Here is a 25,977-nt window from a genome sequence, read left to right as displayed (position 1 = left end):
TGTGTTCGAATGTAGAAATCAAGAAACAAGATTTAGTGACATTAGTTCCGCTTGGTTTCGGTCCGTTCTCTTTTGGCGTTACACCATCATGTCCATGCAGCGATGAATCTGTGACCGCTGAGTTAAAACAGTCAATCATGCCTTTAAGTAATCCCAAGTACCACCTCATTGATACGGCTTGAACCAGCATGGCTCGGGTCGTTAAAGTGTTTCGGACTCTGAGGAACCACTGGAAGAAATCCACGGTCGCTGCGTGTGTCGTGTCCTACGGAGGGTTCTGGCTGTATGGTAAACACTGGTGGGTTTCACTCCGTTCATTTGTTCTGCTGGAGTTCAATTAGATGCGTAAAGGTGTAACTTGTGTGTTACTAGTGACAGCGTGGTGCGCAGAGAGGCCTGCCAACTGGCCAGAGTGAGTTTTCTTCAGAATAATATTTTGACATTCTCAACCAAAACCAGCCGCATGAACCTTTAACTGTCGCTGCTCCGTCAGGAGTTTGGACGCCAGCAGGTCGCACCTCAGGAGAGACTGAAGAAAGCAACTGTGATTCTGAATCCTGCAGCTTCCAACGGGTAAAAATGTCACATTTCCTGCGCAATTTTTATTGCATTTATCAAATATGTATTTAAAACATCCCTAATTTAATTTCTTCAGGAAAGCCAACAACTTATTTGAAAAGAATGCAGCTCCTATTTTACACCTGGCTGGCGTGGAAATCACAGTAGTGAAGGTATCATTCTCAGCTTTTATTAGCAGCCTTTACATGTTGGTGTCACCAGATGCTTAACTCTGGTTACAAACACAGACAGACTATGAAGGTCAGGCTAAGAAGCTGATGGAGCTGATGGAGCAGACAGACATGTTGATTGTGGCTGGAGGTGACGGCACCTTGCAGGAGGTCATCACAGGTTTACTGCGGAGGCCGGACCAAGTGGGTTTAATAAAATAATAAGAGTAATAAATCTGTTCTCACCAAGTAGAAATCTGAAATGATTCCTCTGACTCCAGGAGGTCTTCAGTAGCACGCCGATAGGATTCATTCCTCTGGGTTCCCATAATTCCCTCAGTCCGTCTCTTCATTTCCTCAGTGACAACAAAGTCAAGTAAGTGGCACCACGATCCTGCTGCACTGCAGAGGTGAGCTTGTTGTCTTCATGTTACAAATTTATGCTTAGCTCCTTACATACTTATCAGCAGCCATGCAGCACTACAATCTCATTCTGAGGAATGTTGAAAACCTTTCATTTCAGTGGAGAAGTTGCATGTTAAGAAAAAATAAACTTTGATTTCTGTCCATCCTTGTGGAGTTATTTCGTTTTTCCTACATTTTTTCCAACTTCCTGCTTCTTGTGAAATGTTCAGGGACATCACGGCCGCCACGCTGTCCATCCTGCAAGGAGAGACGGTCCCTGTGGACGTGCTTCAAATCAAAGTGAGGAACTTTTCAGTTTAACGTCTTCCATCACTTTATCAGAATTTATTCTGGGACAAAAACTTCAACGGAGTATTCGGGTCATTCTAAGAAATAAATGGACTATGAAAATATAGTCATAATACCAGAATAAAGTCGGAATAATAGGTGGAGAATCGTCAAAATATGAGAATTAAGTAGAATTACAACAATAAAGTCATAATTCAACAATTATCTTATGCTGTAAGAATTTATTCTTATTAAAACATTTTCTTAGCCTTGCCCTAACACTCCATTGTAAAAACAACCAGTTGAATCTTTATTAAAGATGTCTTTTTTCTTTTACGTTACAGTGATAATTCTTGTTGTAGATTGAAATTTGTTAATGTTTGTTTGCAGGGAGAGAAGGAACAGCCGGTGTTTGCTCTGATTGGTTTGCGTTGGCGCCTTCAGAGACGTCGCCGCAAAGATCAGCAAGTAAAAAGATGCAGACATTTAATTAAACTAAAAGATTCTGAGTCTGGGTTATAAGGTTTCCTAACGGCTTTTCTCTCCGGGTAGATACTGGTACCTCGGACCCCTGAAGACGAACGCGGCTCATTGGTTCCACACGCTGAGGGTGAGCCTCCACCACTGCTGAAGGAAACTAGCCATTACTCACTGGCTTGTGTTTTTTTTCATTTAGGGATTTAATATGTATTCAAATCCCTGGAACTTTTTCCCATGTTTTCATTTTACAGCCGCAAACCTTAAAGGTGACCTATTATGCTTCTCCGGACTATAAAACAATTTTTTGCACAGAATCATTTTTAGATGATAAGATCTTAGTCTTTTTTTAGATCCTTTCATAATGAGCTGTTTTAAGGCGTCTGTCTCTTTAAATTAGCTGTGGCTGGCCACGCCCCCCCTCAACATTTACACAAGAAAATGACTGCAAATATGATGTAACATGTTTGAAAAGCAGAAGTGGAGCCTCCTGCACAACCAACAAGAATGCAGCAAGTGGCTTCTGAATAATAAGTCAATAACAAAACAGCATCCAGTGATAAAACCGGTTGACTAAATGTGCTGGAGTTCAGCTTGGGTTGCTAGGTAACGGTACAGCGATACAGTTGGTTTCGTCTCAACAAAAAACATTCATTTATTGCCAAAAAAAACCCTGACTGGATGTTTAACCACTTAGTTTTCAGACGCTGTTGAGACCCAAATGGAAAAATAAAAATGTCCAGAAAGTGAATTTAGCACAATAGGTCCCTTTAATGGATTTTACTGGGATTTCATGGCTCCCAAACACAAAGAAGCTCATCATTTTCAACTCTTACCACAGATTTTAAATTGGATTTAAGTTGGGACTTTGACTAGGCCATTCTACAACTTTAACAGCTTTGATCTAAACAAACCCATAGCGCCTCTGGCTTCGTGTTTAGGTGATTTTCCTGCTGGAAGGTGATTGTTTTGTATTTGGCTCCACCCATTTTCCCATCAGCTGAGCTGCATGATGCTGCCACCGCCATGTTTAGTTGTGTTCATGTTTTGTAGGAGTGGCCTCTGGTCCACGACGTCTCGGTGTCCCTCTTGGCTCCCAGACCTCGACCCCCTGATCTGGACCCTCAGAGGCCACCCAGGCCTAATCTGCTGCACCGCATCATCCGCAGACTGAAAAACTACTGGAGCCCTCCGGCTGAAGGCACGTCTTCAAGAACATTTCCAAACCCACAGATAATGTCTCAAAATATGTCAATAAACATCAACTTTTAGAGTAGTTTTATTCACTCTTAGATAATTATAGCATTCATTTTGTATAAATGAGTTTTGTGGTGGAAACTTTTATAATCAGATAATAAATGTCTTCCATTGCGATCCCCTTAGAAAACAAGTATATAATATCTCATATTAATCACATCAAATTCTATTTTAATCCCACAGTTCTTCTGGTTTTTTGAGTTTTGTTTTTTTCTAGTCAGAAACTTTTCCTGTTAGCTGGAGGAGCAAAGCAGCTTCATGACTGGCAGCCAATCAGAAAATGAGCATCAGAAATAACATATCATCAAATATTTTAACTTGTATTTTATTTAAAAATAATTGATTAAAAAAATGAAAATTATGATGACAAATTTAAGCATTTTCTCACCTTCTCCACCAACTTCCTGAGGCCCACTACAGCGCCCCCCGGTGGCGGCAGGAGCTGCTGTTTGAAAACCCCTGGCTTACCTTTCGGGTTTAGTGTTAACAGTAAGCTTTGGTTTATTCCTCAGAGCCTCTGAAACCAGAAGAGCCTGAGACGTGGGAGGAGCAGCAGCTGTCTACACCAGAGCTCTACATCCAGACCCTCAATAAAAACCCAGCAGAGCGGGTCAGAAGGAAGCTACTTTAATATTTCCAACCTTTTCTGCTCTTATAAATATCATAAAATCATATTTTTATGTGTGTATCTGTAGCGCATAAATGACGCTCTGATGATCTGCGCTGAACCAGGAAACAGAACCGTGGGCGAGTTCATCTCTGTCGGGTCGGTGTCTTTCCTCATGGAAAGCAGATTAAATGAACTTCCACATTTATTACTTTCCATTGTTTCTCTTAGGAATAAAAAAGTGAAGGATCCGACACTTTTCACTGAAAACTCGACCAAGCTGGAGGCCAGTGTTTGCAGGCTGACCCTGCCGGAGGTGAGGAGCCTCACCAGATGTGTTAGTTGATCTGCTCTGTGAAATCCGTGGGTAACCGCGCGCCTCGCTTCCTGCAGGGCGCCGCCGGCTTCTATAACATCGACAACGAGGAGTACGAGGCGATGCCCGTAGAGGTCCGGCTGTTGCCTAGGAAACTGCGCTTCTTCATCAGCACCAAGCGAAGAGAGGAGCTCGTCTCACAGCCGCAGTGACGACAAACAAGCCCAGAAGGAAGACTAAGAAAGGACAGAATATCAAAAAGCTCCCTTTACTAGCCATAACCATGGCGACATGAAAATCTGTTGCATCGAGAAGGACCAAGGCTTTTCAGTGTTTGTGCCCCAGACTCATGTTGCTCTAATAAAATCCCCTGTCCAGTTCAGTGTGAGGATCTTTGTGTCCGTCTGATGGTGCAAAAGCTTTCAGTTCAGATTGACTCAGGAAGAGGTTTTGTTCAGCAGGAGGAAGGAGGGAGTTGGGCTGAAATGAGAGGAAAAGAGGATGAGACTCTTGGACGAGAAGGAGCCGCTTGGCAGAGCCGGATCCGATCTGACAGATGGTGCCGGATCAGGCTGCGCTGCAGGCGTCCGTTTATCCGTCTCTTTAGGAAACACAAAGTGATGCTGAAAGGTGATTTAATGAAGGCGGATCTCACTGATTTATATGATATATGGTTCATATTTACTCTGTTCATTTTTTGTCCAGATAATATTTAGATTCACAATATTTGAAGCTAAATAGAAAACTATGTTACAGTAAATATTTAGCTCACACAAGCTCAATACTTTTCTTCAAAGTAAATATTCAGCCAGCAAGCTAAATACTAAATATTAGGCTCTAAATTAACCATTTTGCTTGCATGATAACTATTTAACTGAAAAGTAAATATTTAGTTTGCAAGTTAATATTTTCCCCCACAAAATATATAGCATCAAAGTACACATTTAGCAGAAAGCTAAATATTTGGCTCCAAACTAAATATTAGCTCACTATTAATGTCAATGTAAATAGTTAAATAACTAATAAAAAAGCTGGCTTTTTTCTGCAACCTCCTCTTGGTCACTATGGATCCATTATGAATCAGTTTCCTTTTAAATCAAAATATTTTGATTGCTAACCAAATATGCAGTTTGAAACTGACATTTATAAATGAATAAATGACATGGCAGAAATGTGGCTAATTTTAAAGTTTCTCTGAGAACAAGCTGAATATTATTGCTGTTAATGTTTGACTGTAACTTCACAAAAAACACCTTGTATTATTTTTACACCAGGTTACTGTATCATCTGCTGTGTGAGTTTATTGTAGCAAATTTATATCAGATGCTTTATGGAAAGAAATATGACAAAGTGTTCAGAGGGAGACTTGTGGGATTTAATAACATTGAACCAGAATCAGTATTTTCTTGTGTTACAGTGAAACTGACAGGAAATCATGCTGCCGAGTTTGTGTGTTTCACACAGTGGAGGCTTCACTGCTACTTGGTGAACACTCCTGATTTACAATAGTCAGAAAACATCTGCGTGGATGCTGGAGCGACGCCTCTGCTGACATTCAGAAGAGTGAGACGGTTGTTGACCACAGTCAGTGGAGGTTTCCACACAGAAAAGGCGATGCGTTCAGTGGTGGTGTGTGTGGTGTGTGTGTGTGTGTGTGTGTACATTCCCTTTTACATTAAAGCTGTGGAGCAAAAGCAGTCATAGGAGATCTGCTGATGGCTAACGTGAAGCATGGTGTTGAGACATTCAGCAAGTAAAAATTCAAACTACAAACAAGCATTTCTGTGGGAAAAAAACACATTTTAAGGCCCCAAATTTGAAATAAAGCTTAACTGCCGTGAACAATTAGTGCATTTCCTTTTATCCAACATAAAGGTTAAAAAATGAAACAGTATATTTGAAATACAGAAGCGATGCTTGTAACAGTTCATAGCGAGACCGTTAGAAGTTTGAAATCCCACTGGAATGCAGATTCTGGAAGCAGATTTTCAGCCTCCTGTGTTCCAACATGGAACAAATCACTGATTATCAAAATGACCAAAGAACTGAAAGCCCCTCCAGCCCGTCTCCGAAGCCCGGTTCAAGTCACTGAGCTGGAGGAGAGGCGGTCAGAGTTCCTGCATCCATGAGCGAACGAGGTTCTTATGAAGGATCATCTGGTTAACAACTGGAACCAACGAATGCAAGAGTTTAAATCACAAACCCATCATATAAAAGGTTACAGTTAAGCACAAGTTTGTGTGTTTGTGTGTGTGTGTGCGTGTGTGTGAGAGAGAGAGAGAGAGAGAGAGACAGAGAGAGAGAGAGAGAGAGAGAGAGAGAATAATCCAGTGTTTGACCGAGTGCAGCATTCATATTATGTGGTGCATGTTCACTGAAAACCTCCTACAAATATCACAAATGTGAAGCTTTAACCCCCCCCAAAAAAAACTACATTTCCCAGAATGCACCCTTGCTTTTGGTCTGATAATCAGAGAAAGGCCAGCAGACACGGCCTGTGGTGAAAGTGCATAAAGTTTAAAGTATTTATTAACAGCCTTTCTCTTTACAGACAGTCATGAAGGTCATACTAATTTGGGGCTTTTAATAAAAATAAAATTGAATTTATTGTGAATTTCTCATTTTTAAACAGGCTCAAAAATTAATAATATTTCAGTCTTTTTGCAAATTGTTGGTTTTAGAGCCTTTAGTAAACTGTGGCAACAAGAGGAATTGAAAAGGAGGAAATATTTCATTCATCATAATCCAAAAGTTAAGGAGGGATGGCGAAAGCAAATGAGGAGGATTAGCAGAGCTGCTGAATGGATTATGAGACTATCATATAGCAGTCCTCAGTCAGAAACTACAACTACGTTTAGCTTTCCTTTAAAAATGTTTTTAAATATTACTGAATTTGAATTACTGTTCCCAATATGGTAGAAATCATTTAAGTTGATTAATTACCTGATTTTAAGTATTTCACAGATTATCAGCCATTGATCTGGAACACCATCAATCAATTTATCAAATTTTATGTTTATGACAATGTAATTTTTGGAAAATCTATGTTCCAAAATAAGGCGATTTTACTTTCAGTCTCAGTTCTGATCCAAAATCCACAACTTCAAATTTGACTGGAAAGATGGGAAAATAAAAGAGGAGTACATCTCAAACAGATAGACGTGTTATGATTAATCTTGATATTCAAAAATAATAGAAATGGTATCTTGTATTTTTAAACAGGTGAAAACATCAGAAACAATAATATTCATCTCTTCATGACTGAATGCAAACTTGTCATCAGCTTCATGATGTTCACGTCTTCCAGTCATAAAGCAGAATCAGTCTCATCCGTTTCCCTCCAAAGCTTTTTCACTCTCATGTTGTTTCCTTTCTGAAACGCAGAATAAAGTAGATTTACCAGAACCAGAAGCTCACAGCACATCCAGGAGTTCGAGTGAGTCGGTTTAATTTCCCAGGAAATGAATCCAATTAGACAAATTAACTCCAATGGGGGAGAACTTTTTCCCCAAATGCGACTGAGAGTTTCAGAAGGATCCAACAATCATCACCCCACACTGAGTGTCCAGGTCACCCACAGTGGGGCGGCTCATAAACCCAAAGGTGAACAGATGAAAACCCCCAGATGGGGGCAGTGTTTCCATTTCCAGTGTGTTGCTCTGTGTGGGGGGGCTGCTGCTGGTGGGGGTTTAGGAGCAGCAGAGGTTGTCAATGAGCAGCGTGACGTCGATGCCGTAAACCTCCAGCAGGTCCTCCAGGAAGGAGCGGTCCCCCTGGGGGTCCAGCCCCATGGCCCTCATGTGGTCAGCAGTGATGGTGGGATCAGCACTGCCCGCCACCTCACACAGGGTCTGGAAGATCCGGTTGTTCAGCTCCATGAAGAACCTGGCAGACATTTGATCAGGATTAAAATATCTAAGATTTTTTTCTCAAAGTACCTACGTGTTTTCTGGGAACATAGTGCCATTTCATAGCACTATAATAACTTCAGTCGTGAAAAACTGACATAAAAGAAATTTGACTTTGTAATTTAATGCCTTAAAGTTGGGTCTCTTTCTCTTTAAGAACTCGTCCTCTTTTTATCTGTGTTTTTATCTACCACCTATTGGTGGCTACTCTGAAGGAGCTGAGTGGGGGAGGAGCTGTGTCTCAAAGGCGGTTGCTCAACGATTGCCAAGGAGTTTGAAGGATTTCTCAAATTTGAAATAATCAAAGCAACACTCCAGGTTTGATTTTGATGAGGAAAAAGTTTATAACAGGATGTTAAGCTCAAAAAAGCCAATTTTAGATTACACTGCCCCTTTAACAGGAGGCAATGGTTGCAGACCACCAAATATGTTTCCGTCTCCCACTCTTTTTCAGAAAAGCCAAAAAACCAACACAAGTGAGCATAAAAACTTGTTGTTTTAATGAGGAAGTTATTTTGAAATTAGCCATTTCTATCAAACTTTTCTAATGTGATTAAACTTAAATTGCACATGAAAAGTAAAACATTCCTTGGACTCACAAAATGAACAGATCCTCTTCGTTCGCTGTGCAGTTTTCATCCACCTCCTGAGAGTACAGCAGCATCTGTCTGCAAAATGTCAAAAGCAAATAAAATGTGTCAAAACAGGAAATCAAATGAATAAAAAAAAGGTAACTAACAGAAAAAAATCAACAAAATCATCCGTCCATTCACTGTTTTCCAAACATAAAATTCAAGTACCATAAAAACTGAACAAAACTGAAATTTTCTGTTAAATGAAAAGAAAGCCATTTCTGGTGAAAAATAAATGGTTTTTTTTGTGTGTAATAAGTGCTTTAGTACCTTTGTTCACTTAGTTTCCGGTACTTCTCCTTGTCCGCTGCATTCAGCCTGAGCAGCGGCTGCAGGTGGCTTCTGTGCGTCTTTACATTCTGGTTATCGATGTAGACATCATACAGATCCTTCTTGTCCTCAAAAATCTTCTCTGTGGTGCCTTAAAAAACAGAAGAACCTGCTCATTTCTACACCATATAAGAACCACAGAGGATTTTTAAAATGTATTGCACCAAAACTCACAAGCAACGTATGAAAACTCTGTTTCCAAGGTGCTGATGTCAGCAATGTTGATATAGAAAAATGGCCGTAATTCAGGCACAGAAACACCGATTCCAGGGATCGAAACATTAGCCAGGCAGCAACAGCAGTACACTGAAGCAGCAGAAGGGAACAGTCAAATCCAAGGACACAAAGAGGAGAAGCACTGGAAAATTACAGACTCAAAAATAATCGCAATAATTCGGCTTATTTATCCTGTGGTATGAGAAGAAAAGAGGGGGTTCGTTTTTAAAAGTCAGATTCGCCTCGTCATTACAAAAATTTATAAAACTAAATGTTCTCGTTCAAACTAAACAGTTTGCTAACTCAGTATTTAGATAGCAAATTTAATATTTAGTTCTAAACTAAATATTTTGTTAGCAAGCTTAACGGCTTCAAAATCGATATTTAGCTTGCTAACTAAATATTTAGTTTGCTACTAAAATATTTTGTTTGGAGTGAAATATTTAGTTCAGCTTTCAAGCTAAATACCTGGTTTCAGCTAACTTAAATTTTGAACAAAATATTTAGTTACAAACTAAATATTTAGCACAATAAATATTTAGTTTACAAACTATTACTTAGCTTTTTATCTGAACATTTAGCTGCCAATTAAATGTTTGTTTTGAGGCTAAATAATCCGTTTGCTAATTGCTAATTAAAATACTTAATTTGAATAAACCCCCACTTTTTTCTTCTTACGTTATGCAAAATAATCCGAATTATTGCTGTCAACTTTTGCTGTTTACAGTGTCACCCGTACAGAACATCTCTATTTTTACATTCATAAATCATTTCTTCAGTGATGAACAGAGGCTGAAAACAGGAAATAGGTTTAGATTGTGACCACAAGCGGCCAGGAAAGGCCTGGTGTTCAGGCTCGAGCTGCTCACCCCGGTAGCAGACCACGCCTATGGGTGGAGGAGAGAAGATGAGGAGCCGCTTCCGGAGCAGAACAAACTTCCACAGCACCATGATCTGCTCGCCGAAAAACTGGATGAACTGGGACATGCAGCCAGCCGGGTGGGTGATCTGCAGGGAGACAGGTCCTTTTACCATGCATCCAGCAGCAGCTGGACCGGTAAAATGAGCGAGTTCAGGTGTCTCAGACCTTCATCTCTGGGTGCATGCAGCGGTTTATGGCGGAGACGGTCCAGGTTGGGCACAACGGAACCAACCCGTTTCCTGTCGGCGGCAGAACCGCCTTCTTATCCTCGTAAAAAGCCTCCAGTGGTGAGTACTGGCCTGGACAGTGCAGCTGGTGTCTACAAGGCAAACAGTCGGAAACAAATGATGTAATTAAGTCAAAGTTCATCCAGATTTAGATAATGAACCGCCAGCTTGATGAAATAGGCTGTTCAATAATTCCTTTCCATCTTTTCACAGGTGTCCAGTCACACCAAACAGCCGTAGGTGTGAAAATGATTCACTGAAACTGTTTGTTGTGTGATTTTATCAAACAAATTTATGCTGGAAGAGAAAATAAAAGTGTGCAGACATCTAATAAAATCTCCTGAGAACGACTGAAAAAGATAACTGATAGTAATAATTGCACAATTTAAAGTATTTTGCCCATCTTTTTATGTGGATTTAATATTAAGTGATTTGTGTTGTTTTACTTCCTGCAGCAGCTATACATCCTTTCTATTAGATTTTAAAAATACAAGATATTCCTGTTTGCTTCTTTCCTTGTAATGAATAACCTTTAACCTTTAGCTCATAAAGTCCAGAGTTCAAGACATTTATGACTGAATTCATTTCGCTCTGACCTGAGAATAATGCTGCGCAACAGAATTAAAGGTGTGTTGATTTGTTTTGGTTAAAATTATAAAACATTCCACAATTACAAAGCTAAGCTAATGCACTATTGTTTATTGCGATAAACGATAATATTGTCATTTTGAAACCATTTTCAACTGATATAATAATAATCAAAGATCAATAAACTCAAATTCCAAACTAAATTTAACACTTGAACTGGAAGATATTTGAAATATCCAAAATAAACAAACAAAACAACTGAAATAATAAATATGAAGTCTCAATAAAACAAAACATATCTCCATCTCAAGCAAAACAAGCAAAACTCACATATAAGACTTTTAAAAGAAACAAAAATTTAAACTCCTTTGCACATTGCATCAAATGTTTGCAGCATTTCTTAAAATGGCTGCTTTTCAATAATATTAAATGGCAGCATCTCTAAAGATTACATAATGAAATGGAAATGATTGTTCCCATTTTTTTCATCAAGCGATTAATTGATTTATTGTTGACTGTGACGGCTTATTTTTGCTTGATGGGTAAAACCTAACAGTGAACCTGTGCAGCAGAAAACTCAAGCTGAATAACCACTGAGGGGCAGGAAGCTGCATCCCTGCAGCTGTTTTTATTTCTACACAGCGAGACTCCAGTTATTGTAGCAGGAGAGCAGAAGAGCAGAGTTATAGAAGAGAGGAGAAAAGATGCTGTCAGGGTTTCTAGATGCTTTGTGTTGAGAAACAGACACGAACTGAGGCGCTGGCTTCATGTTTAATGGATGAGAACATTTTACACAAAGAGAAGAAAAAGTTCAGTGAGAAATAAAGCAAGAAGGCAGACACACACACACACACACACACACACACACACCAAACACACACACACACAATCACACACACACACACACCAAACACACACACACACACAATCACACACACACACACACCAAACACACACACACACACACACACACACACACACACACACACACACCAAACACACACACACATCACACACACACACACACACACACCAAACACACACACACACACACAATCACACACACACACACACCAAACACACACACACACACACACACACCAAACACACACACACACACACACACACACACACACACCAAACACACACACACACACAAACCAAACACACACACACACACACACACAATCACACACACACACAATCACACACACACAATTACACACACACACACACACACACACACACACACACACACACACACAGCCTCACCTGACTTGGTTCTCCAGGAAGTGCATGTATCGGTACAGCAGAGTGTAGGACGGAGACAGGATTCCCACGGACTTCATCCTCGCTCCGCGCTCCAGCTCGCTCTCCACTGGCATGTTGGCAAAAGCAGGCCAGCCCGAAGTATTTCCCTTTACGAAAATATCTGAGCAGAACAGAAGCAGTCAGCCGGGGTGGAAACGGGGGGAGGGCGGTTCTGACGGATCTGGACCTACATGAAGTCACTGGTGATACGGTGGGAGCCGCTGGCCATGGACTTGAACTCCACTCCGTCCAGGTTGACGTCATGAGGCAGACACCACTCCACCATATTCCCTGCCATTCACACACAGATAGTGATGTCACTTCCCTTCCTGCCTCCACTTTCATCTGGGACACTTCCTCTATTTCTTCCTCATAAATCCAAGAGTTCGTGACCTCAGATCTGACTTTGAGTAAACATTAACCAGAAGCCAAGTCTCAGCTTTTCCTCCTTATTGATTTATAGCTGCTGTTTTTTCAAACTTGATCTCTGTTGGATTTTAAATTACATCATAATACATTTGAGATAAATGGCTTGTTTTTTTAATTCAAACTGCTAACCAGAGGTGATTCAAACAAAAGTGTCCACCAACACAAAAAGCACAGATGAGTAACAAGGTTCAGATTTCTGCTGCAGAATTTCACAAACCGTTTTTAAAAATAGCACAAACAGGGGCGGTTAACCAGGGGGCCTGGTGGGGCCGCAGCACAAAATCCCAAAAAAAAAAAAAAACAAAACAAAAAAAAAACAGACAGATATTTCATCATGTAACATATAAATGAGCCAAACAGCCACTTGTGGATCCAAAGATACAAGGTGCAGATCTATGGAGCTAAATAGATGCCATAAATTGATCTCAAACACAAAAGTTTTGATACCCAAGAGCATTTTTTAAAACTGAAGAAAAATGTTAGTGATATTCTATGTTTGTGTGATTAGTTTTGAAAAATAATAGCTATGCGGAGTTTTGAATATATTTTTGTCGTCTGTTAACATAAGCAGATTAATCGCTGAGGCATGTTATTTTTCAAAACCAATCGAATATTGATAATGTTTTAAAAATATTTCCAGTTCCCACGGTTCCTGAGTAACAGCTGGGAATATGTTTCCAGCTGCTGTGTTGAGCTGTGAGTTATGATTTCACACCTGCTGTGATATGAGGCCACGCCCCTAGTGCTTCAGGCCACGCCCTGCGCCAAACATGACAACAAGTTTTAAACAGAAAAATATGTATCTGAAAAAACTAATTTTAATCTGAAAAGTCGTTTTGAACATTTTTAAAGTTTCTATTTTTTAATTATTATTATTTCTAAAACTAACTTTATGGCCCCTATTGAACTCCACAAGTTTTTGGTGACACCACTGGCCCTGGGACCCACTTCCTTCTAGATCTGGCCCTGCTTACATGCAGAATAAATACAGTAGTTTAAAGTTATAGCCTTATTGTTACATAATCCTCTTTTGCAGATTAGTTGATTCTGTACATTTTGCCTCATTTTTCTATTAAAAACAACAATTCATGCCCCATCGGAAAAAAATGCTATTAAAATGAATTTATATCTATTGAAGCTAATTTCCTGTGGGAATAATAAAAACAAGCTGTTTGTTTTAGTCATGTTGTTTTGTGGCTCTATAAATGTGTAGCTGAACTGAAGGTGAAACTGACTGCAGGGTTGAAAGGTCACTGACCCTTCAACCCTTCAGGGTTGAAGGGTCAGTTAATATATTAATCAATATGTTTTTGTTTTAACGCATAAAATCCTGTAAATGATGCTTTAAGGCGCAGAGATCACATGATGGTCGTTTCATGGTCTCACCTGATCTGGTATCAAAGGTCACCACAAAAACTGCCACGATCTGGTCCTTCTCCTCCCACTGACCCCGCGCCGTGACCCCGGGGAAGGGGAGGCTGGAGCCGGGAGGCTGCGGGCGGGTGAAGCCGCCCCCGGCCGGCTTGTCCCTGCTCACAACCACAGCAGTGATGTTCCGTGTGGGGCTGTAAGTAACGGCGGTGGGAACGGTGGGGACGGCGGCGGGGACGGCGCCGCTCCACCCCGAGCCGGACGTCGGTGTCCATTTGTCCGCCGCGGCGGTGTCGTCCTGCCGCTGCGGCTCGGGCGGCGGCCGGGCCGCGCGGTTCGGGTCGGGCGGTGGGATCTCCTCGCAGTCCAGCAGCGGGGCTCGGTCCGACTGCTCCACCATGGCGCGGCCTCGGAGCGGACAGGAGCGGCGGCGGTCCGGCGGTTCGGAGCGGGCGGCGGGTTAGACTCGCTGCTGCGGCCGCATCGCGGTTCCCTGCTGATGTCGGTTGTTTTCCACGGATTTGTAAGCGTGTCACATCCACGGAGTGGCTGCTTTTACTGTTGTGATGACGTAGCTGACTTCCGCCCACGTGTCTGCGTTACTATTTCATAGCATGACCTCATTTTTGTTTATTTATCAGCATAATTCAGTTTTATTGCGGCTTTGATATTTTATCTCCTAAATCTTTTTCATACAGTTTTATGTAAAATATTTCTTTTTAATATTTTACAATTTGACTTGTTTGTCAGACTAAATATAGAAATAACATTTAAATTACTACAAATACTTTTCATTTTCTTTGGTCCCACATTTAGCATTAACATATTGTAATTGATCTTATTCTGAAGATACCATGATTCGTATTTTAAATTAGTTTTTTTACACTGGTTAATACTTTGAGATTTACATGTAAAGCCAGAAATATTGAACATAATAAAGGTTTGACTGCTCTAATGCCAATAAAGATTCATCTTATTGTGTGAGATAACATTTGTATCAATATGTTAAGAACTAAATCTGAGACTCAAAATATTGCTTATTTTTTATCCTGCTTTATTTTAATGTAATATCCTTTATTCTTTTCTTAAACTGTTTTATTTACCTCTTTTGCTCAGTTTCTCGTATTGTAGCAGAATAAAATGTATTGTGTTTCTATGTATTCCTTCACATATTGTTTTATTGATCTTCAACAAATAAAAAGAAAAAACGGTTAAACGATCAGCCAATCAGATCGCTCGCTGCGTTCACCCGGCGCGCTAATTGATTTAAACCGGAAGTATTTACCTGGCTGAACGGAAGCGTGTTTGTGCGGAGCGCAGGGCGTTTTGTTTGTAAGGAAACGTGACTTTTTCTCGGGGGCTGAAACATAAATATGTTTTTTTATTCTTCTTTCTCAAAAACATCACATTTTATACGGATAAAACTGGGACGTTTGCATTAAGCAGCGATATTGAGCATCACTTGGAGGCAGCAGGAGGCCCATATTTAACCCTGGTGTTTGGTTTTCAGGTCAGAGTTGAGGAACATGAAGGAAAACTTCCCACAGCCTCATTCCTCAGGCATGGCGGCTCTGTTCGGAGAGATCAGCCAGAAGCTGGACTTCTCCAGCTGCGGCGAGGAAGGAAACAGCAGCGACAACACGTCCGATGACAGCGCCGGCCTCCCGGAGTGCAGCCCCGCCCTGGCCGGCAGGACGCCCCGGGTGCAGCGCCACAGCAGCAGGAGCAACTCCTCCTCGTCCCCCCTGCAGAGCGCCAGCCCCATTCCTTACGCATCCTGGAGGAAACTGAGACTCTGCGACACCCCCAACACTCCCAAGGTAAGAACCACCTGGAGAACATCACGACGATTAAAGGAAGATCTACAGCAGTGGTTGGGACCCAGAGTGGGTCCTGGAGGGCCTGCATGCTGTAGGACCTGGATCCAATGACGGCTCGTTAGAGGAAGAACATTGATATGCTGGAAAGGTTGTTTCTACCAGCAGTGAGAGAACTGAACCCTGCAGGACCCACTTTGGGCACCACTGGTCCAGAGAAACTCATCCATAAATTCTCTTTAGTGGAACAGTGTCCTCACTGGTCCAGATCGCTGCTGCAGCTGCTGCTGTTCTCACTAAAACCAGGAAGATGGAGCAAATCACCCAGTTCTTCAATCCTTCACTGGCTCCCTGGAGCTCAGAGACACTAAAACATTGTTGGTAGTTTATAAAGCACCCACGGTACATTAAAGATCCGCTGTGGTTGGATGAACCTCCCAGACCTTCTGGTTGTGGTCTGCATCCACAGAACCAAATTAGCCTCCATGTTCTGTTCACCACAAATCTGGAACAAACTTAGAGGAAAAAACAGCTGAAACAGCGAGTTCCTTTAAACTCGCTGTTTCCTTTAAAGCCAAACTGAAATCTCAGCTGTTTACAGTTGAATTTGAACCATAATATAAACATTGATCAATATGTTTGATGTCTTGATGATTTTGATGTAATGTTTGTCAACAGCTTCATCTGTGACTTTATGATATGATTTAAAGCACATTGATCTGCCTTGATGCTGAAATGTGCTACACAAGTAAACTTGATTAATCGATTGAGGTGAGTTTCCTCCTCCATGGCTTCTTCTGAGGAACCTGAATCATTTTACTTCATTCTTCTTGCAGAGTTTGCTCTCCAAATCCTCCCAGCCGTTCTCCAACGTTAAGGTCAGTCACCACCAGAGGAGTCTGCGTTTCGCCTCCGCCGCCGCCTGCCTGGTCCAGGCTCCTTCAGTCAACGTGAATCCCTTCACTCCGGAAACGGTCCGCAGAAAGAGCGAGGTGCTGTGGAGGAGCGGCAAAGAGGAGGCCCACGATTACAGCAACAGGTGTTTTACCAGAATATCTCATCGATTAGACATTTTAAAGTGCAGACATTTTTCCACAGCATGGAATCAAAACGGACATTTCATCCCTGAAATGTCCGTTCAGGGATTTTTAGCTTATCCCTGAACTTACCTGTTCAGGGATAAGCTAAAAAAAAACAAAAAACAAAAAACAAATTATACGCAACATACTGTGCAGTTATCAGAAACACCAGATAATTTTATTTTCTTTTTTTATGTGTACATTTTCAGCGACCTTGTTGCGGAAAATGTTCTTCATAAATAAAATTACCTTTCATTACATTAACAATTGAAATATCAGAAAATAATACATATTGGAAATTAGAAGGAGAAGAAAGTAAGGAAAAGGCCTCATAAATATAACACATAAATATAACCTTCAAGATAACAGTTGTGTACTTAAATATTTTATCAATCAAAACCATTTTTATCTTTACATCAATGACTCTGACCAGCTTTTGGAGATCGTGGAAATTCATGCAAAATCAGCAGATCCACACACTGTTTTTTGTTTTCTTGGGTTTTTTTTTTTTGGGGGGGGGGGCAATAATGTGTAACTTTGAGTTCACTGCAAATTTTATTCAAAAATTTGTCCAAAACTTTGGGATTAAATTATGCTAACCCCCACCTGTAGGTAGCAGTACTTCCTGCTTTTAGTTCTCTGTAGCCTTAGCTGATGTCAAGTTATATTCTGTGATTAATACAATATGTATCAAAAGTCAAAGATCATAAAATTTCTCGCATACATTTCCAATTTAGCACCACAAAGTAAACAATTTTTACTGCAAAAAAAATGACAAAAGCAACTATGAAATCGTGGAGGGGCTGATCAATGTGAAAAGATGTCGAATATTATTTAGTGATAGCTATTTACTATTTTAACAGTTTAATATTTTAACACTTTTAAAACATTCATGATCTTGATGTGGGACAAAATAATTTTTTTCTTCTTTAAAAAATTTGACCATCAAAAGTGAAAAGTTTTCAAGCTTCACATTCTGAAAAAAAAATTAAAGTAACTGTGGAACTGGAAATAAATAATTCTCCTGAGTTTTCTTTATTAATTCACCAGATATAAAAAAGTACTGCAGACTGACAAACAGGTACTGATATACAAAATAACCAGTTTGACAAGAGAATGAAGATTTAAAAAATAAGCAAAAAAGAGATGCACTTTAAAAATAAATTTAAGACAAAACAGAATTTTAATTGTTGATAGTATGTGGGATACATGTTTTTCTTTTAATCTTTGCAGTTATTTTCAGATTTTGTGTCATATAATGAAATTGAGTATTCAGTTAAGAATATCTGGAACATTCAGATGGAGCTGATTATTTATGGCTTTTTCGTGTGACAAGGAGAATTGGAATTATATTCTGGATTTATCGCGCTGATGGAGGAAATGCAGATGAAATGAAACTAATGTGATCTCTGTTTTAATTTTCATGTGGTTATGTTGGGGGCTTCTGTTAAAATCTTCTAGGTTGAAGCACAGCCTGGCGTCATCTGAAGAGGATGATGAAGCCTTCCTCCCACCAAAGGTATGACTATTTTTATCGATGCCCACGGCTGAAAATAATCCAGCCTATCAGATTCATCCGCTGAGCCTTCATCATCGGCTCTGTCATCTTCAGCCGGCGCCTCGTTTTGTCCAAAATGACTCTGTTTCCGGATTCCTCTGAGGAAATGAAAACTGACTGCTGTCAGACGCCGTTTGGTTTTTTTGGTTGTTTTAGGGAGGAAGCAGCACCATATTTGGTGAGATCAAAGAGAATCCGGCCTTCCTCTGATGCTCTGTACGGAGCTAAATCAGGGCCATAAAGTTTGTTCAAAAGAAAAAAAAATTAAACTGGGAAAAAAGAAAAATTGAAACTTAAATTAATTTGAAGAAAATTTGAAAGTGGGAGAAAAAAATTAAAGGAAAAAAACTTGAATCTGAAAAGTAGTTTAATGTTTTCAGTCAAATATTTGAAAAAGTATTAGATAAAATAAAAACAAAATTTTATTTTCAGTTTGAAATGTTTTTTTCCCGTTTCAAAGCTTTATTTGAATTTCTGTGTGTTTTTTTTTTTTTTCAGTTTGAAAACATTTTTCAGTTTGTATTTCTTGTACTGTGCTGCTGTTAGAAGTGTTTGTTGGTTCTGGTCCCACCAGCGCCGAGCGGTCCAGGCCTTCATGCTGTCGCGCTACGAGAGCGAGTTCCTGCAGCTGGAGTGCATCGGCGTCGGCGAGTTTGGCGCCGTCTATAAATGCGTGAACCGGCTGGACGGCTGTCTGTACGCCGTGAAGCGCTCCAGGCGACCCCTGGCCGGCTCCGCCAACGAGTGAGTTTGGGTCGCCGCCGGGTGGGATCGGGTCGGGTCCGTTCGGTGCGTTACTCGTTTGGTTTTCCTCCCAGGCAGCTGGCCTTGAAGGAAGTGTACGCTCACGCCGTGCTGGGCCACCACCCTCATGTTGTCCGGTATTATTCAGCCTGGGCAGAAGACGACCATGCTGATCCAGAACGAATACTGTGACGGTGAGGGACGCACCACAGCCTGAAGGAAATACAGGAATCATTAAGCATGGAGGTCAGAGGTCGGAGAGCTGGGGGTGATAAGTGACAACAGTCAGTTCCTTAGATAGCTACAGTTTGACATTAATCCAGTCAGTCCGTCTGTCTGTCTCCATCTGGTTGGAGATCAGATTATCTACAGTTTGCATTTCAGAGTGAAGTTTCTAAACTCTGATCCTTTTAGAGACAAGAAAAATACAAACATTTTTTTTTTTGTCTCTCAGTCACATTTTTGTGGTGCTACTTTAGAAATATTTGCAAGGAATTTCGCAATATTCTTTTTCCTGATTAAACGCCTGTCCAAAATCCATATAGATCAAAAAAATGACAAGCAGAATGATCGGATAAAAACGTTTTTATTCTTTAAGAGCTCAAACACATCGATTTGTCACTCGTTGCATTGATCACAAACTAACTGGGCATCAAGTCAGGCTCAGGCAGCAGCGTAGTAGCAGAGGAATTACTGCCACCTGCAGGTTGGTGTTGGTATCACGCCATGTTTTTCATTTTTCAGGAACATATACAGTAGTCTCAGTTATGCATTATTGTGAAAAACAAAATTGGAATTTGTATAAATTTAATTGCAGGGCTTCATGCTAAAGAAGCACAGATAAAGTTCAGTTCTGTCTGTACTGCTCATCCTGCTGTTGGTCTGGTGGGACATAGAAACAGAATTTTTGGTTTTTATTTCCTGAATCCTCAAAATAAACAGAAATAAATAACTTTGTGTGGGGAGAATTTGCAGAAAATCAAATTTGCTTTCATTGAAGTTACTGTAATAAACAATTAATCAATTTTTCTAATTTAAGGTGGAAGCCTGAGTGACGCCGTCATGAAGAAGTCAGCGCAGGGTGAGCTGCTGACGGAGGCGGAGCTAAAGGATCTGCTGCTGCAGGTGGCGATGGGTCTGAAGTTCATCCACAGCTACAGTCTGGTCCACCTGGACATCAAACCAAGTTCGTTCTTTCTGCTTCTGTGTTCATACTGGCATCTGCAGCCTTCCTTTTCCCCAAACCTGCAGCTCTCTCTTTACATCCAACCTTCCTGTTCACTAAAGCTGTTGTGCTCTCCTGTAGGTAATATATTCATCTGCCAGCAGCCCAGCACCGCTACAGGTAGAGAGAGTGAGGGGGAAGATGACGAGTACTCTTCAGGCAGAGTCCTCTATAAAATTGGTATTTAATGTGCCTCTTTAAGTGGGCCAATTTAAGAAAAGCTCTGTCTACTATGGAGTTTTCAATCTATAGAAAAATATCATCCATGTTTTAATAGTTTTGCTTTCTGTTTCATCCTGGTTTCCTGCAGGTGACCTGGGTCATGTAACCTCAGTGAGCCGGCCTCGGGTCGAGGAGGGGGACAGCCGCTTTCTGGCCAAAGAGGTTCTGCACGAGGTGAAGAACGTCTTGGTGTTTTGCTAGCTGCATGAATTTTAATTATGAAATAAATTTGCTTTATGAAAACTAGTCTATTAAAAAAAAACAAAAAAAAAAACTCAGCTTTGTGGTTTTTCGTACCAGAAGCAAAAATTGCCAATTGGTAAAACCATAAATATCTTTGAATATTTTATCAGCTGCATAGAAAATAGTTTATTTTCAAAACTGCTGTGAAAAAACTTTTTTCACATCACCATAGTCATGTGATCAACAGGATGTTGCTACTTGAAGAAATGACAGACAGGAAGTAGTAGAAGGATGATGATGATGATGGTGCGTTTGTTTTTTTTTAGTTTTTTTAAACGTCTTATCTGAATAAGCTTATTCGTGTATGATTTTAATCGGCCATCTTATTTAATGGAAACACTACAATTTAAATTTTATTTTATTTTTGAAGAAAAACACCAGTTCTGTGAACATTTGTAAACCTGGCTGCTATGGAGCCAATAAACCAGAAGTTCTTTCTCCCATTAACCTCCTGTTTGGTTTCGTCCTCAGAACTACGCCCACCTGCCAAAGGCGGACATGTTTGCTTTGGGTCTGACGGTGCTGCTGGCGGCCGGCGCCGCTCCGCTGCCCCCTAATGGAGAGGAGTGGCACCGGCTCCGTGAGGGGCAGCTCCCCCTGCTGCCGCAGCAGCTTTCTCCAGCTTTCAGAGGCTTACTTCAGGTATTAGTAATCTATTATTCTATTGATCGATCTTATTCTTTTACAGCAGAGAGCAGGTAATGCAGTTACTCGACAGCAATTAAGAAAAATTTACTCCGCTGCACATTCATACAAGAAGTATCAAACTTACTCAGGAACCAACTGACAGATGAGATGCATTTTATTTGCTAGTTCTTGTGTGTCCCTCCCCTCTGTGATGCTGCCCTGGGCAACTGTCCATATCAAAATGCGGCAATTTATGCATATAAATGCCAAACATGTTTTAAGATTCTCCGTTTTCCAGGTTTTTATATTTCTATATTCAAAGTCTGCAAGGAATTCATTTTATTTTATTTTATCATGTTAATTTAGAAATCTCTCTCTCTGTTCATTTCTGTGAACTTGAGTAATGAGGCGACAGTCAGTTGCTCTCATCCAGTCGAGCTTTTCAGCAAAATTTCATGTTTTAGACTGTACTCCAGTAAACGATTAATTGATTAAATACGTTGAATATTATTTGAATAATCGATTCATCACAATGAATCAGATTTAGCGTTTCAGCTCTGGCTGAATTTGGAGCCTCCACCCGTCTAAATGTCCCTGTCCGTCTCTTTATCTCGTCCCCTCAGTTGCTGCTGGACCCGGATCCGGTGAATCGTCCGTCTGCCAGAGAGCTCTGCAGGCACCCGGCGCTGAGGGAGAAGCGGACCGAGCGGCTGAACGCGCAGCTGCAGCGGGAACTCAACGTGGAGAAGTTCAGGACCGCCATGCTGGAGAAGTAAGGAGGCAAGATGGCTGCCACCTTCTGGTCAGACATGGTATTACCATAAAATAGGCGGGTTGGCTGCCACCTTCTGGTCAGACATGGTATTACCATAAAATAGGCGGGTTGGCTGCCATCTTCTGGTCAGACATGGTATTACCATAGAGGTTTTATGGAAGCCCGTTTCTGCTCTTTATTTTAAAAAAATTATAATTTTTAAAAATATTGACAGTAAAATCAATATTATTGACATCAGTAATGGATGAATTAAGTCAAAACTACAAGTCTCGGTCATAATTTGAAACTGTAAAGTAATTACAAGAATAAATCATAAAAGATTTTTTGTTATAATTTTGAGTATTAAAGTAATTGTCATTTTTTAAAGTCATAATTATGAAATAAAAGCCATAAATTGAATCTCCAAATACTTTAAAAATCAAAACTGTTAAAATGTTCATTTAAAAATCATAATTTTTAAATTGTCAAATATTTGACAATTCAATGTTCATTTGGGCATTGACAGTTAATGTCAATATTATTGATGACAGTTAATGTCAATATTATTGATGACAGTTAATGTCAATATTATTGGTAACAGTTAATGTCAATATTACTGGTGACTGTAATATTGATATTATTGATATCAATAACTGACTTTAGTTAAGTATTGTTTTAAAGTCTTAATTATGAGGATAAATTGAGTTTTAGTCACAGAATAGCTCATAAGTCTGATAATTACAAGAAAATAAGTTGTATGAGTTTTAAAAGTTGTCATTTCGAACTGAACAGGTGCTAATGAATGTCATAATTTAGTTTTCAAGTTATAATTACGAGAATTGGTCATATTTACGTGAATAAGGTGTAATTTCGGCTTTTAAAGTTGGTCACAAAATTAAGTCGTAAACATACTTAACAGTTATTACAAACGGTGCAAGTTTAACCCAAAAATTAAAATTATGGCTTCAAAACTCATAATCTTCCTGACTTTTTTTCCTGTTGACTTCCTGTTGACTTTTTTTTTTCTCATGGTGCAAACGGGCTTCCATAGTTTTTCCTTCAGGTAGAAGTGAGGCACACTATCACCAGGAGGCGCTAGAGGTCGACAGCCATAAATCTGAATATATGGTGAAATGAGCTTTTAGTTTATGCTTCTCATTAATTGTATTTATTTTTACGCAGGGAGCTGCAGGAGGCGCGGCAGGCTGCGTTGTCCCTGAAGCAGAACCCTGCTGTGAAACCTCCCAGCAAGGTGGGCTCTGTACCAAGAACGGGGAGGAAACTCGTTGGCAGGAAAACTGCTCGATCTGTCAGCTTCGATTGTCCAGGGTACGGAGTCTGACATTATGATGATCCTGAGAAATGTGTTCATTAAAAGTTGTGGCTCTAAATACAAAGTGAAGCAATCTAACAGGAATGAGAGCAGACATGGCTACGTGTTCATTCTTGTGTGTTGTTGTGGAACTGAAACTCTGCAGAGGTGAATTTGTTTCCTGCACATCCTGTAACTGCATTAATCCAACATACTTGGCTGCTCTTTGACTTTTATCCTTTTTTATTATTGTAAATAAACATTTTAATTCCTTTCTAATTCATGGAATTTTTATTTAATTTAACTTTTTGTTTGTTACCAAGTTGTGCTCTTTGTTATTTTAAGGGACTTTCCAGTGGGAGGGATTTTTCCCTTTATCAGATACTTAGGAAGTGTGAGCCATCCAGCTGTACGGTCACGAGTTGGGCAGTTCACTGACATCAGTTATTTCTATAACTCTTCCTAACAGACCTCATTTTAAATGGAGAAAACTCTTGCAAAAATATATTTTGACATTTCTTGTCTTTGTTTTTCTGGCTTGTTTTTTTTTTTTTTTTTTTTTTTTTTTTTTGGTTTTTGTTTCTCTACAACTTTCTTATATTGGTCCATTTTTACAATTTTTCTTAAACCACCTCAGCTCCGTTTGGATATTTAGGCCATTTCACCCAAACTACAACCTCGTTTATCTCAGCTGTTCAAATACTAGAGATTACTTCACTGGCGATTAGAACTACAGTACATGAACAAGCCTCGTTCTTTGGGTGGACGAATTCTTATGTCCAGTGAATGCGTCCCTCCAGCTTCAACCTTGCCATGCTTTCTGTTGTTGTCTCCTCCCACCCCCTTTTTTTTTTTTTTTTTTTTTTTTTTTGTGCAGTATACTGAACATTACGGTATCCAGATCAAAACAAAATCTTAAGAAGTGACATTGCCGCTTGTATTTTTTTTTTATTAAAATAAGGCAAAATGGAAAAAGTATGAACTTTTCTTAGTTGGATGGGTGAAATGTCTGTAAAGATGTTTTTACGCCTGAAACATGACTACCGTAATACTTGGTCCTCGTGCACCATTAGAGCGTTGAGTTGGAAGAAGTCGCTCAGTTCAGCGCTGGAGGCTGATGCGGTAACAAGGTTGCGGGTTTTCCAGCTTCAGAGTTAATATCACTATCTAAACCTTTTACTTAAATGTTTTCAAGACCACAGGGAGCCGCGAGTGAGTCTGTCTCTTGCTGTTGATTTGTTGTCAGCAGTTAGCAGCTTAGGTTAAAGTGAACTTTTAGATACTAATCAAAGTTAGCATGAAGCTACTTGTTTTTCCTCATTGACCGTCAAAGTTTGAACAGTTTGAACTGGGTTTCCGTAACGCTTTTCATCAGTTTAATGTGACTTGTGTCCAGAGTTTGTTGGCTTGTCCAGTGAAGTGAAGGCTCGCTGTTTCCCCGTTGAGCAGAGCGGATGTTGACCGGCCGTCAATGGGAGACTTGCGGTTTCTAGCGGAGCAGCGAAGCGCCGCTCTGGTGGTTTTCTTCTTCCTCCAGCCTGATTCCGCAGACCTGAACTACAGCAAGCAGCTTTACGCCAAAGGACACGAACTGATTGCATCCCGGGAGATCAACGATAATGGAAACCAGGTGGAAGCTGAGGATCACGGGGAGGAACACGGGGAGCTCCAGACGGACGGACATCTGCCCGGAAACATCACCGGGTGTCTGGAGGACATCCTGCCGCTGGTGGAGCTGCCTCGGCCGGGTCAGTAGCTCTGTCCCCCCTGGGAGGCCTGGGCGTCAAACTTTACACACAGTAGCGACAAAAATCTGGAGGATGACTTTAATTTTCATAGCCAAAGCTGGTTTCCATACTGATGATCTATAGACAGTGGAGCAGAGGCGGATCTAGACCAGATTTACCAGGGGTGCCAGGTTGGGGCCTGCTGCTGTGTCATGTTATCTTGTTAAATGAATAACAAGATAATATTTCCCCCAGAGGATATATTACCCTCCAGATGTTAATGTTTCCCCTGGAGCTGCAGATCTAGGAAATGGAAAGTGATCTTGTCTCAACAAAGCTAAAACTGCAGAACCTCAGTTTTTATTTAACAAAAATTTGTGAGGGAAAAAATACATTAGTAAAGAGGAGCAATTAGCTGTCATTTAATATCATCATAAAACATTTCTTTAGTATTATCTCATAAGAAAAGGGCACTGGCCCCCGTGTAGAAGCACCCCTGCTGGCTGGTTTCCACTGAATCACAGCTGATCTGTTATTTTCAGTAACAACAACAAACCAGGAAACTGAAAGTAAAAACAGACAACACTGATACTGTTGGGAGTTTTAGACTTCCCCTTCAGTTCTACATCTAAACCTGTTTTGTTCATGTGATGTAAG

The 25,977-nt window shown here is 40.4% G+C and overlaps 3 protein-coding genes across 3 annotated transcripts; 2 read left to right on the top strand and 1 right to left on the bottom strand.

The window, feature by feature from the left end:
• Positions 1-82: 82 nt before the first annotated feature.
• Positions 83-4,460, top strand: LOC129361870 (acylglycerol kinase, mitochondrial-like). Its single transcript, XM_055033046.1, is given in 15 exon segments — positions 83-298; positions 373-412; positions 494-573; positions 656-731; positions 807-932; positions 1,010-1,104; positions 1,364-1,433; positions 1,812-1,855; positions 1,857-1,889; positions 1,974-2,031; positions 2,952-3,099; positions 3,668-3,765; positions 3,851-3,921; positions 3,994-4,078; positions 4,156-4,460. Coding segments are annotated over 15 exon segments (1,269 nt in total). The 5' UTR covers positions 83-188; the 3' UTR covers positions 4,291-4,460.
• A 3,131-nt stretch (positions 4,461-7,591) lies between these two features.
• Positions 7,592-14,412, bottom strand: LOC129366625 (DENN domain-containing protein 11-like). The gene is given in 10 exon segments (XM_055040599.1): positions 7,592-7,963; positions 8,586-8,654; positions 8,889-9,039; positions 9,123-9,254; positions 10,034-10,172; positions 10,252-10,405; positions 12,174-12,295; positions 12,297-12,333; positions 12,404-12,503; positions 14,028-14,412. Coding segments are annotated over 10 exon segments (1,485 nt in total). The 3' UTR covers positions 7,592-7,767.
• LOC129366616 (wee1-like protein kinase 2) lies at positions 14,119-23,866 on the top strand. Its single transcript, XM_055040587.1, is given in 13 exon segments — positions 14,119-14,208; positions 15,523-15,832; positions 16,666-16,868; positions 18,370-18,427; positions 19,041-19,210; positions 19,285-19,377; positions 19,379-19,404; positions 20,250-20,396; positions 20,517-20,615; positions 20,746-20,831; positions 21,372-21,542; positions 22,151-22,299; positions 23,464-23,866. Coding segments are annotated over 13 exon segments (1,689 nt in total). The 5' UTR covers positions 14,119-14,191; the 3' UTR covers positions 23,624-23,866.
• Positions 23,867-25,977: the final 2,111 nt, after the last annotated feature.

The sequence above is a fragment of the Poeciliopsis prolifica genome, unplaced genomic scaffold, assembly GCF_027474105.1.
Source record: "Poeciliopsis prolifica strain line A6 unplaced genomic scaffold, Auburn_PproV2 SCAFFOLD001, whole genome shotgun sequence".
NCBI classification, from domain to species: Eukaryota; Metazoa; Chordata; class Actinopteri; order Cyprinodontiformes; family Poeciliidae; genus Poeciliopsis; species Poeciliopsis prolifica.
Note: the sequence above shows the minus strand (reverse complement) of the source record. Positions and strands in the feature narration are given on the sequence as shown.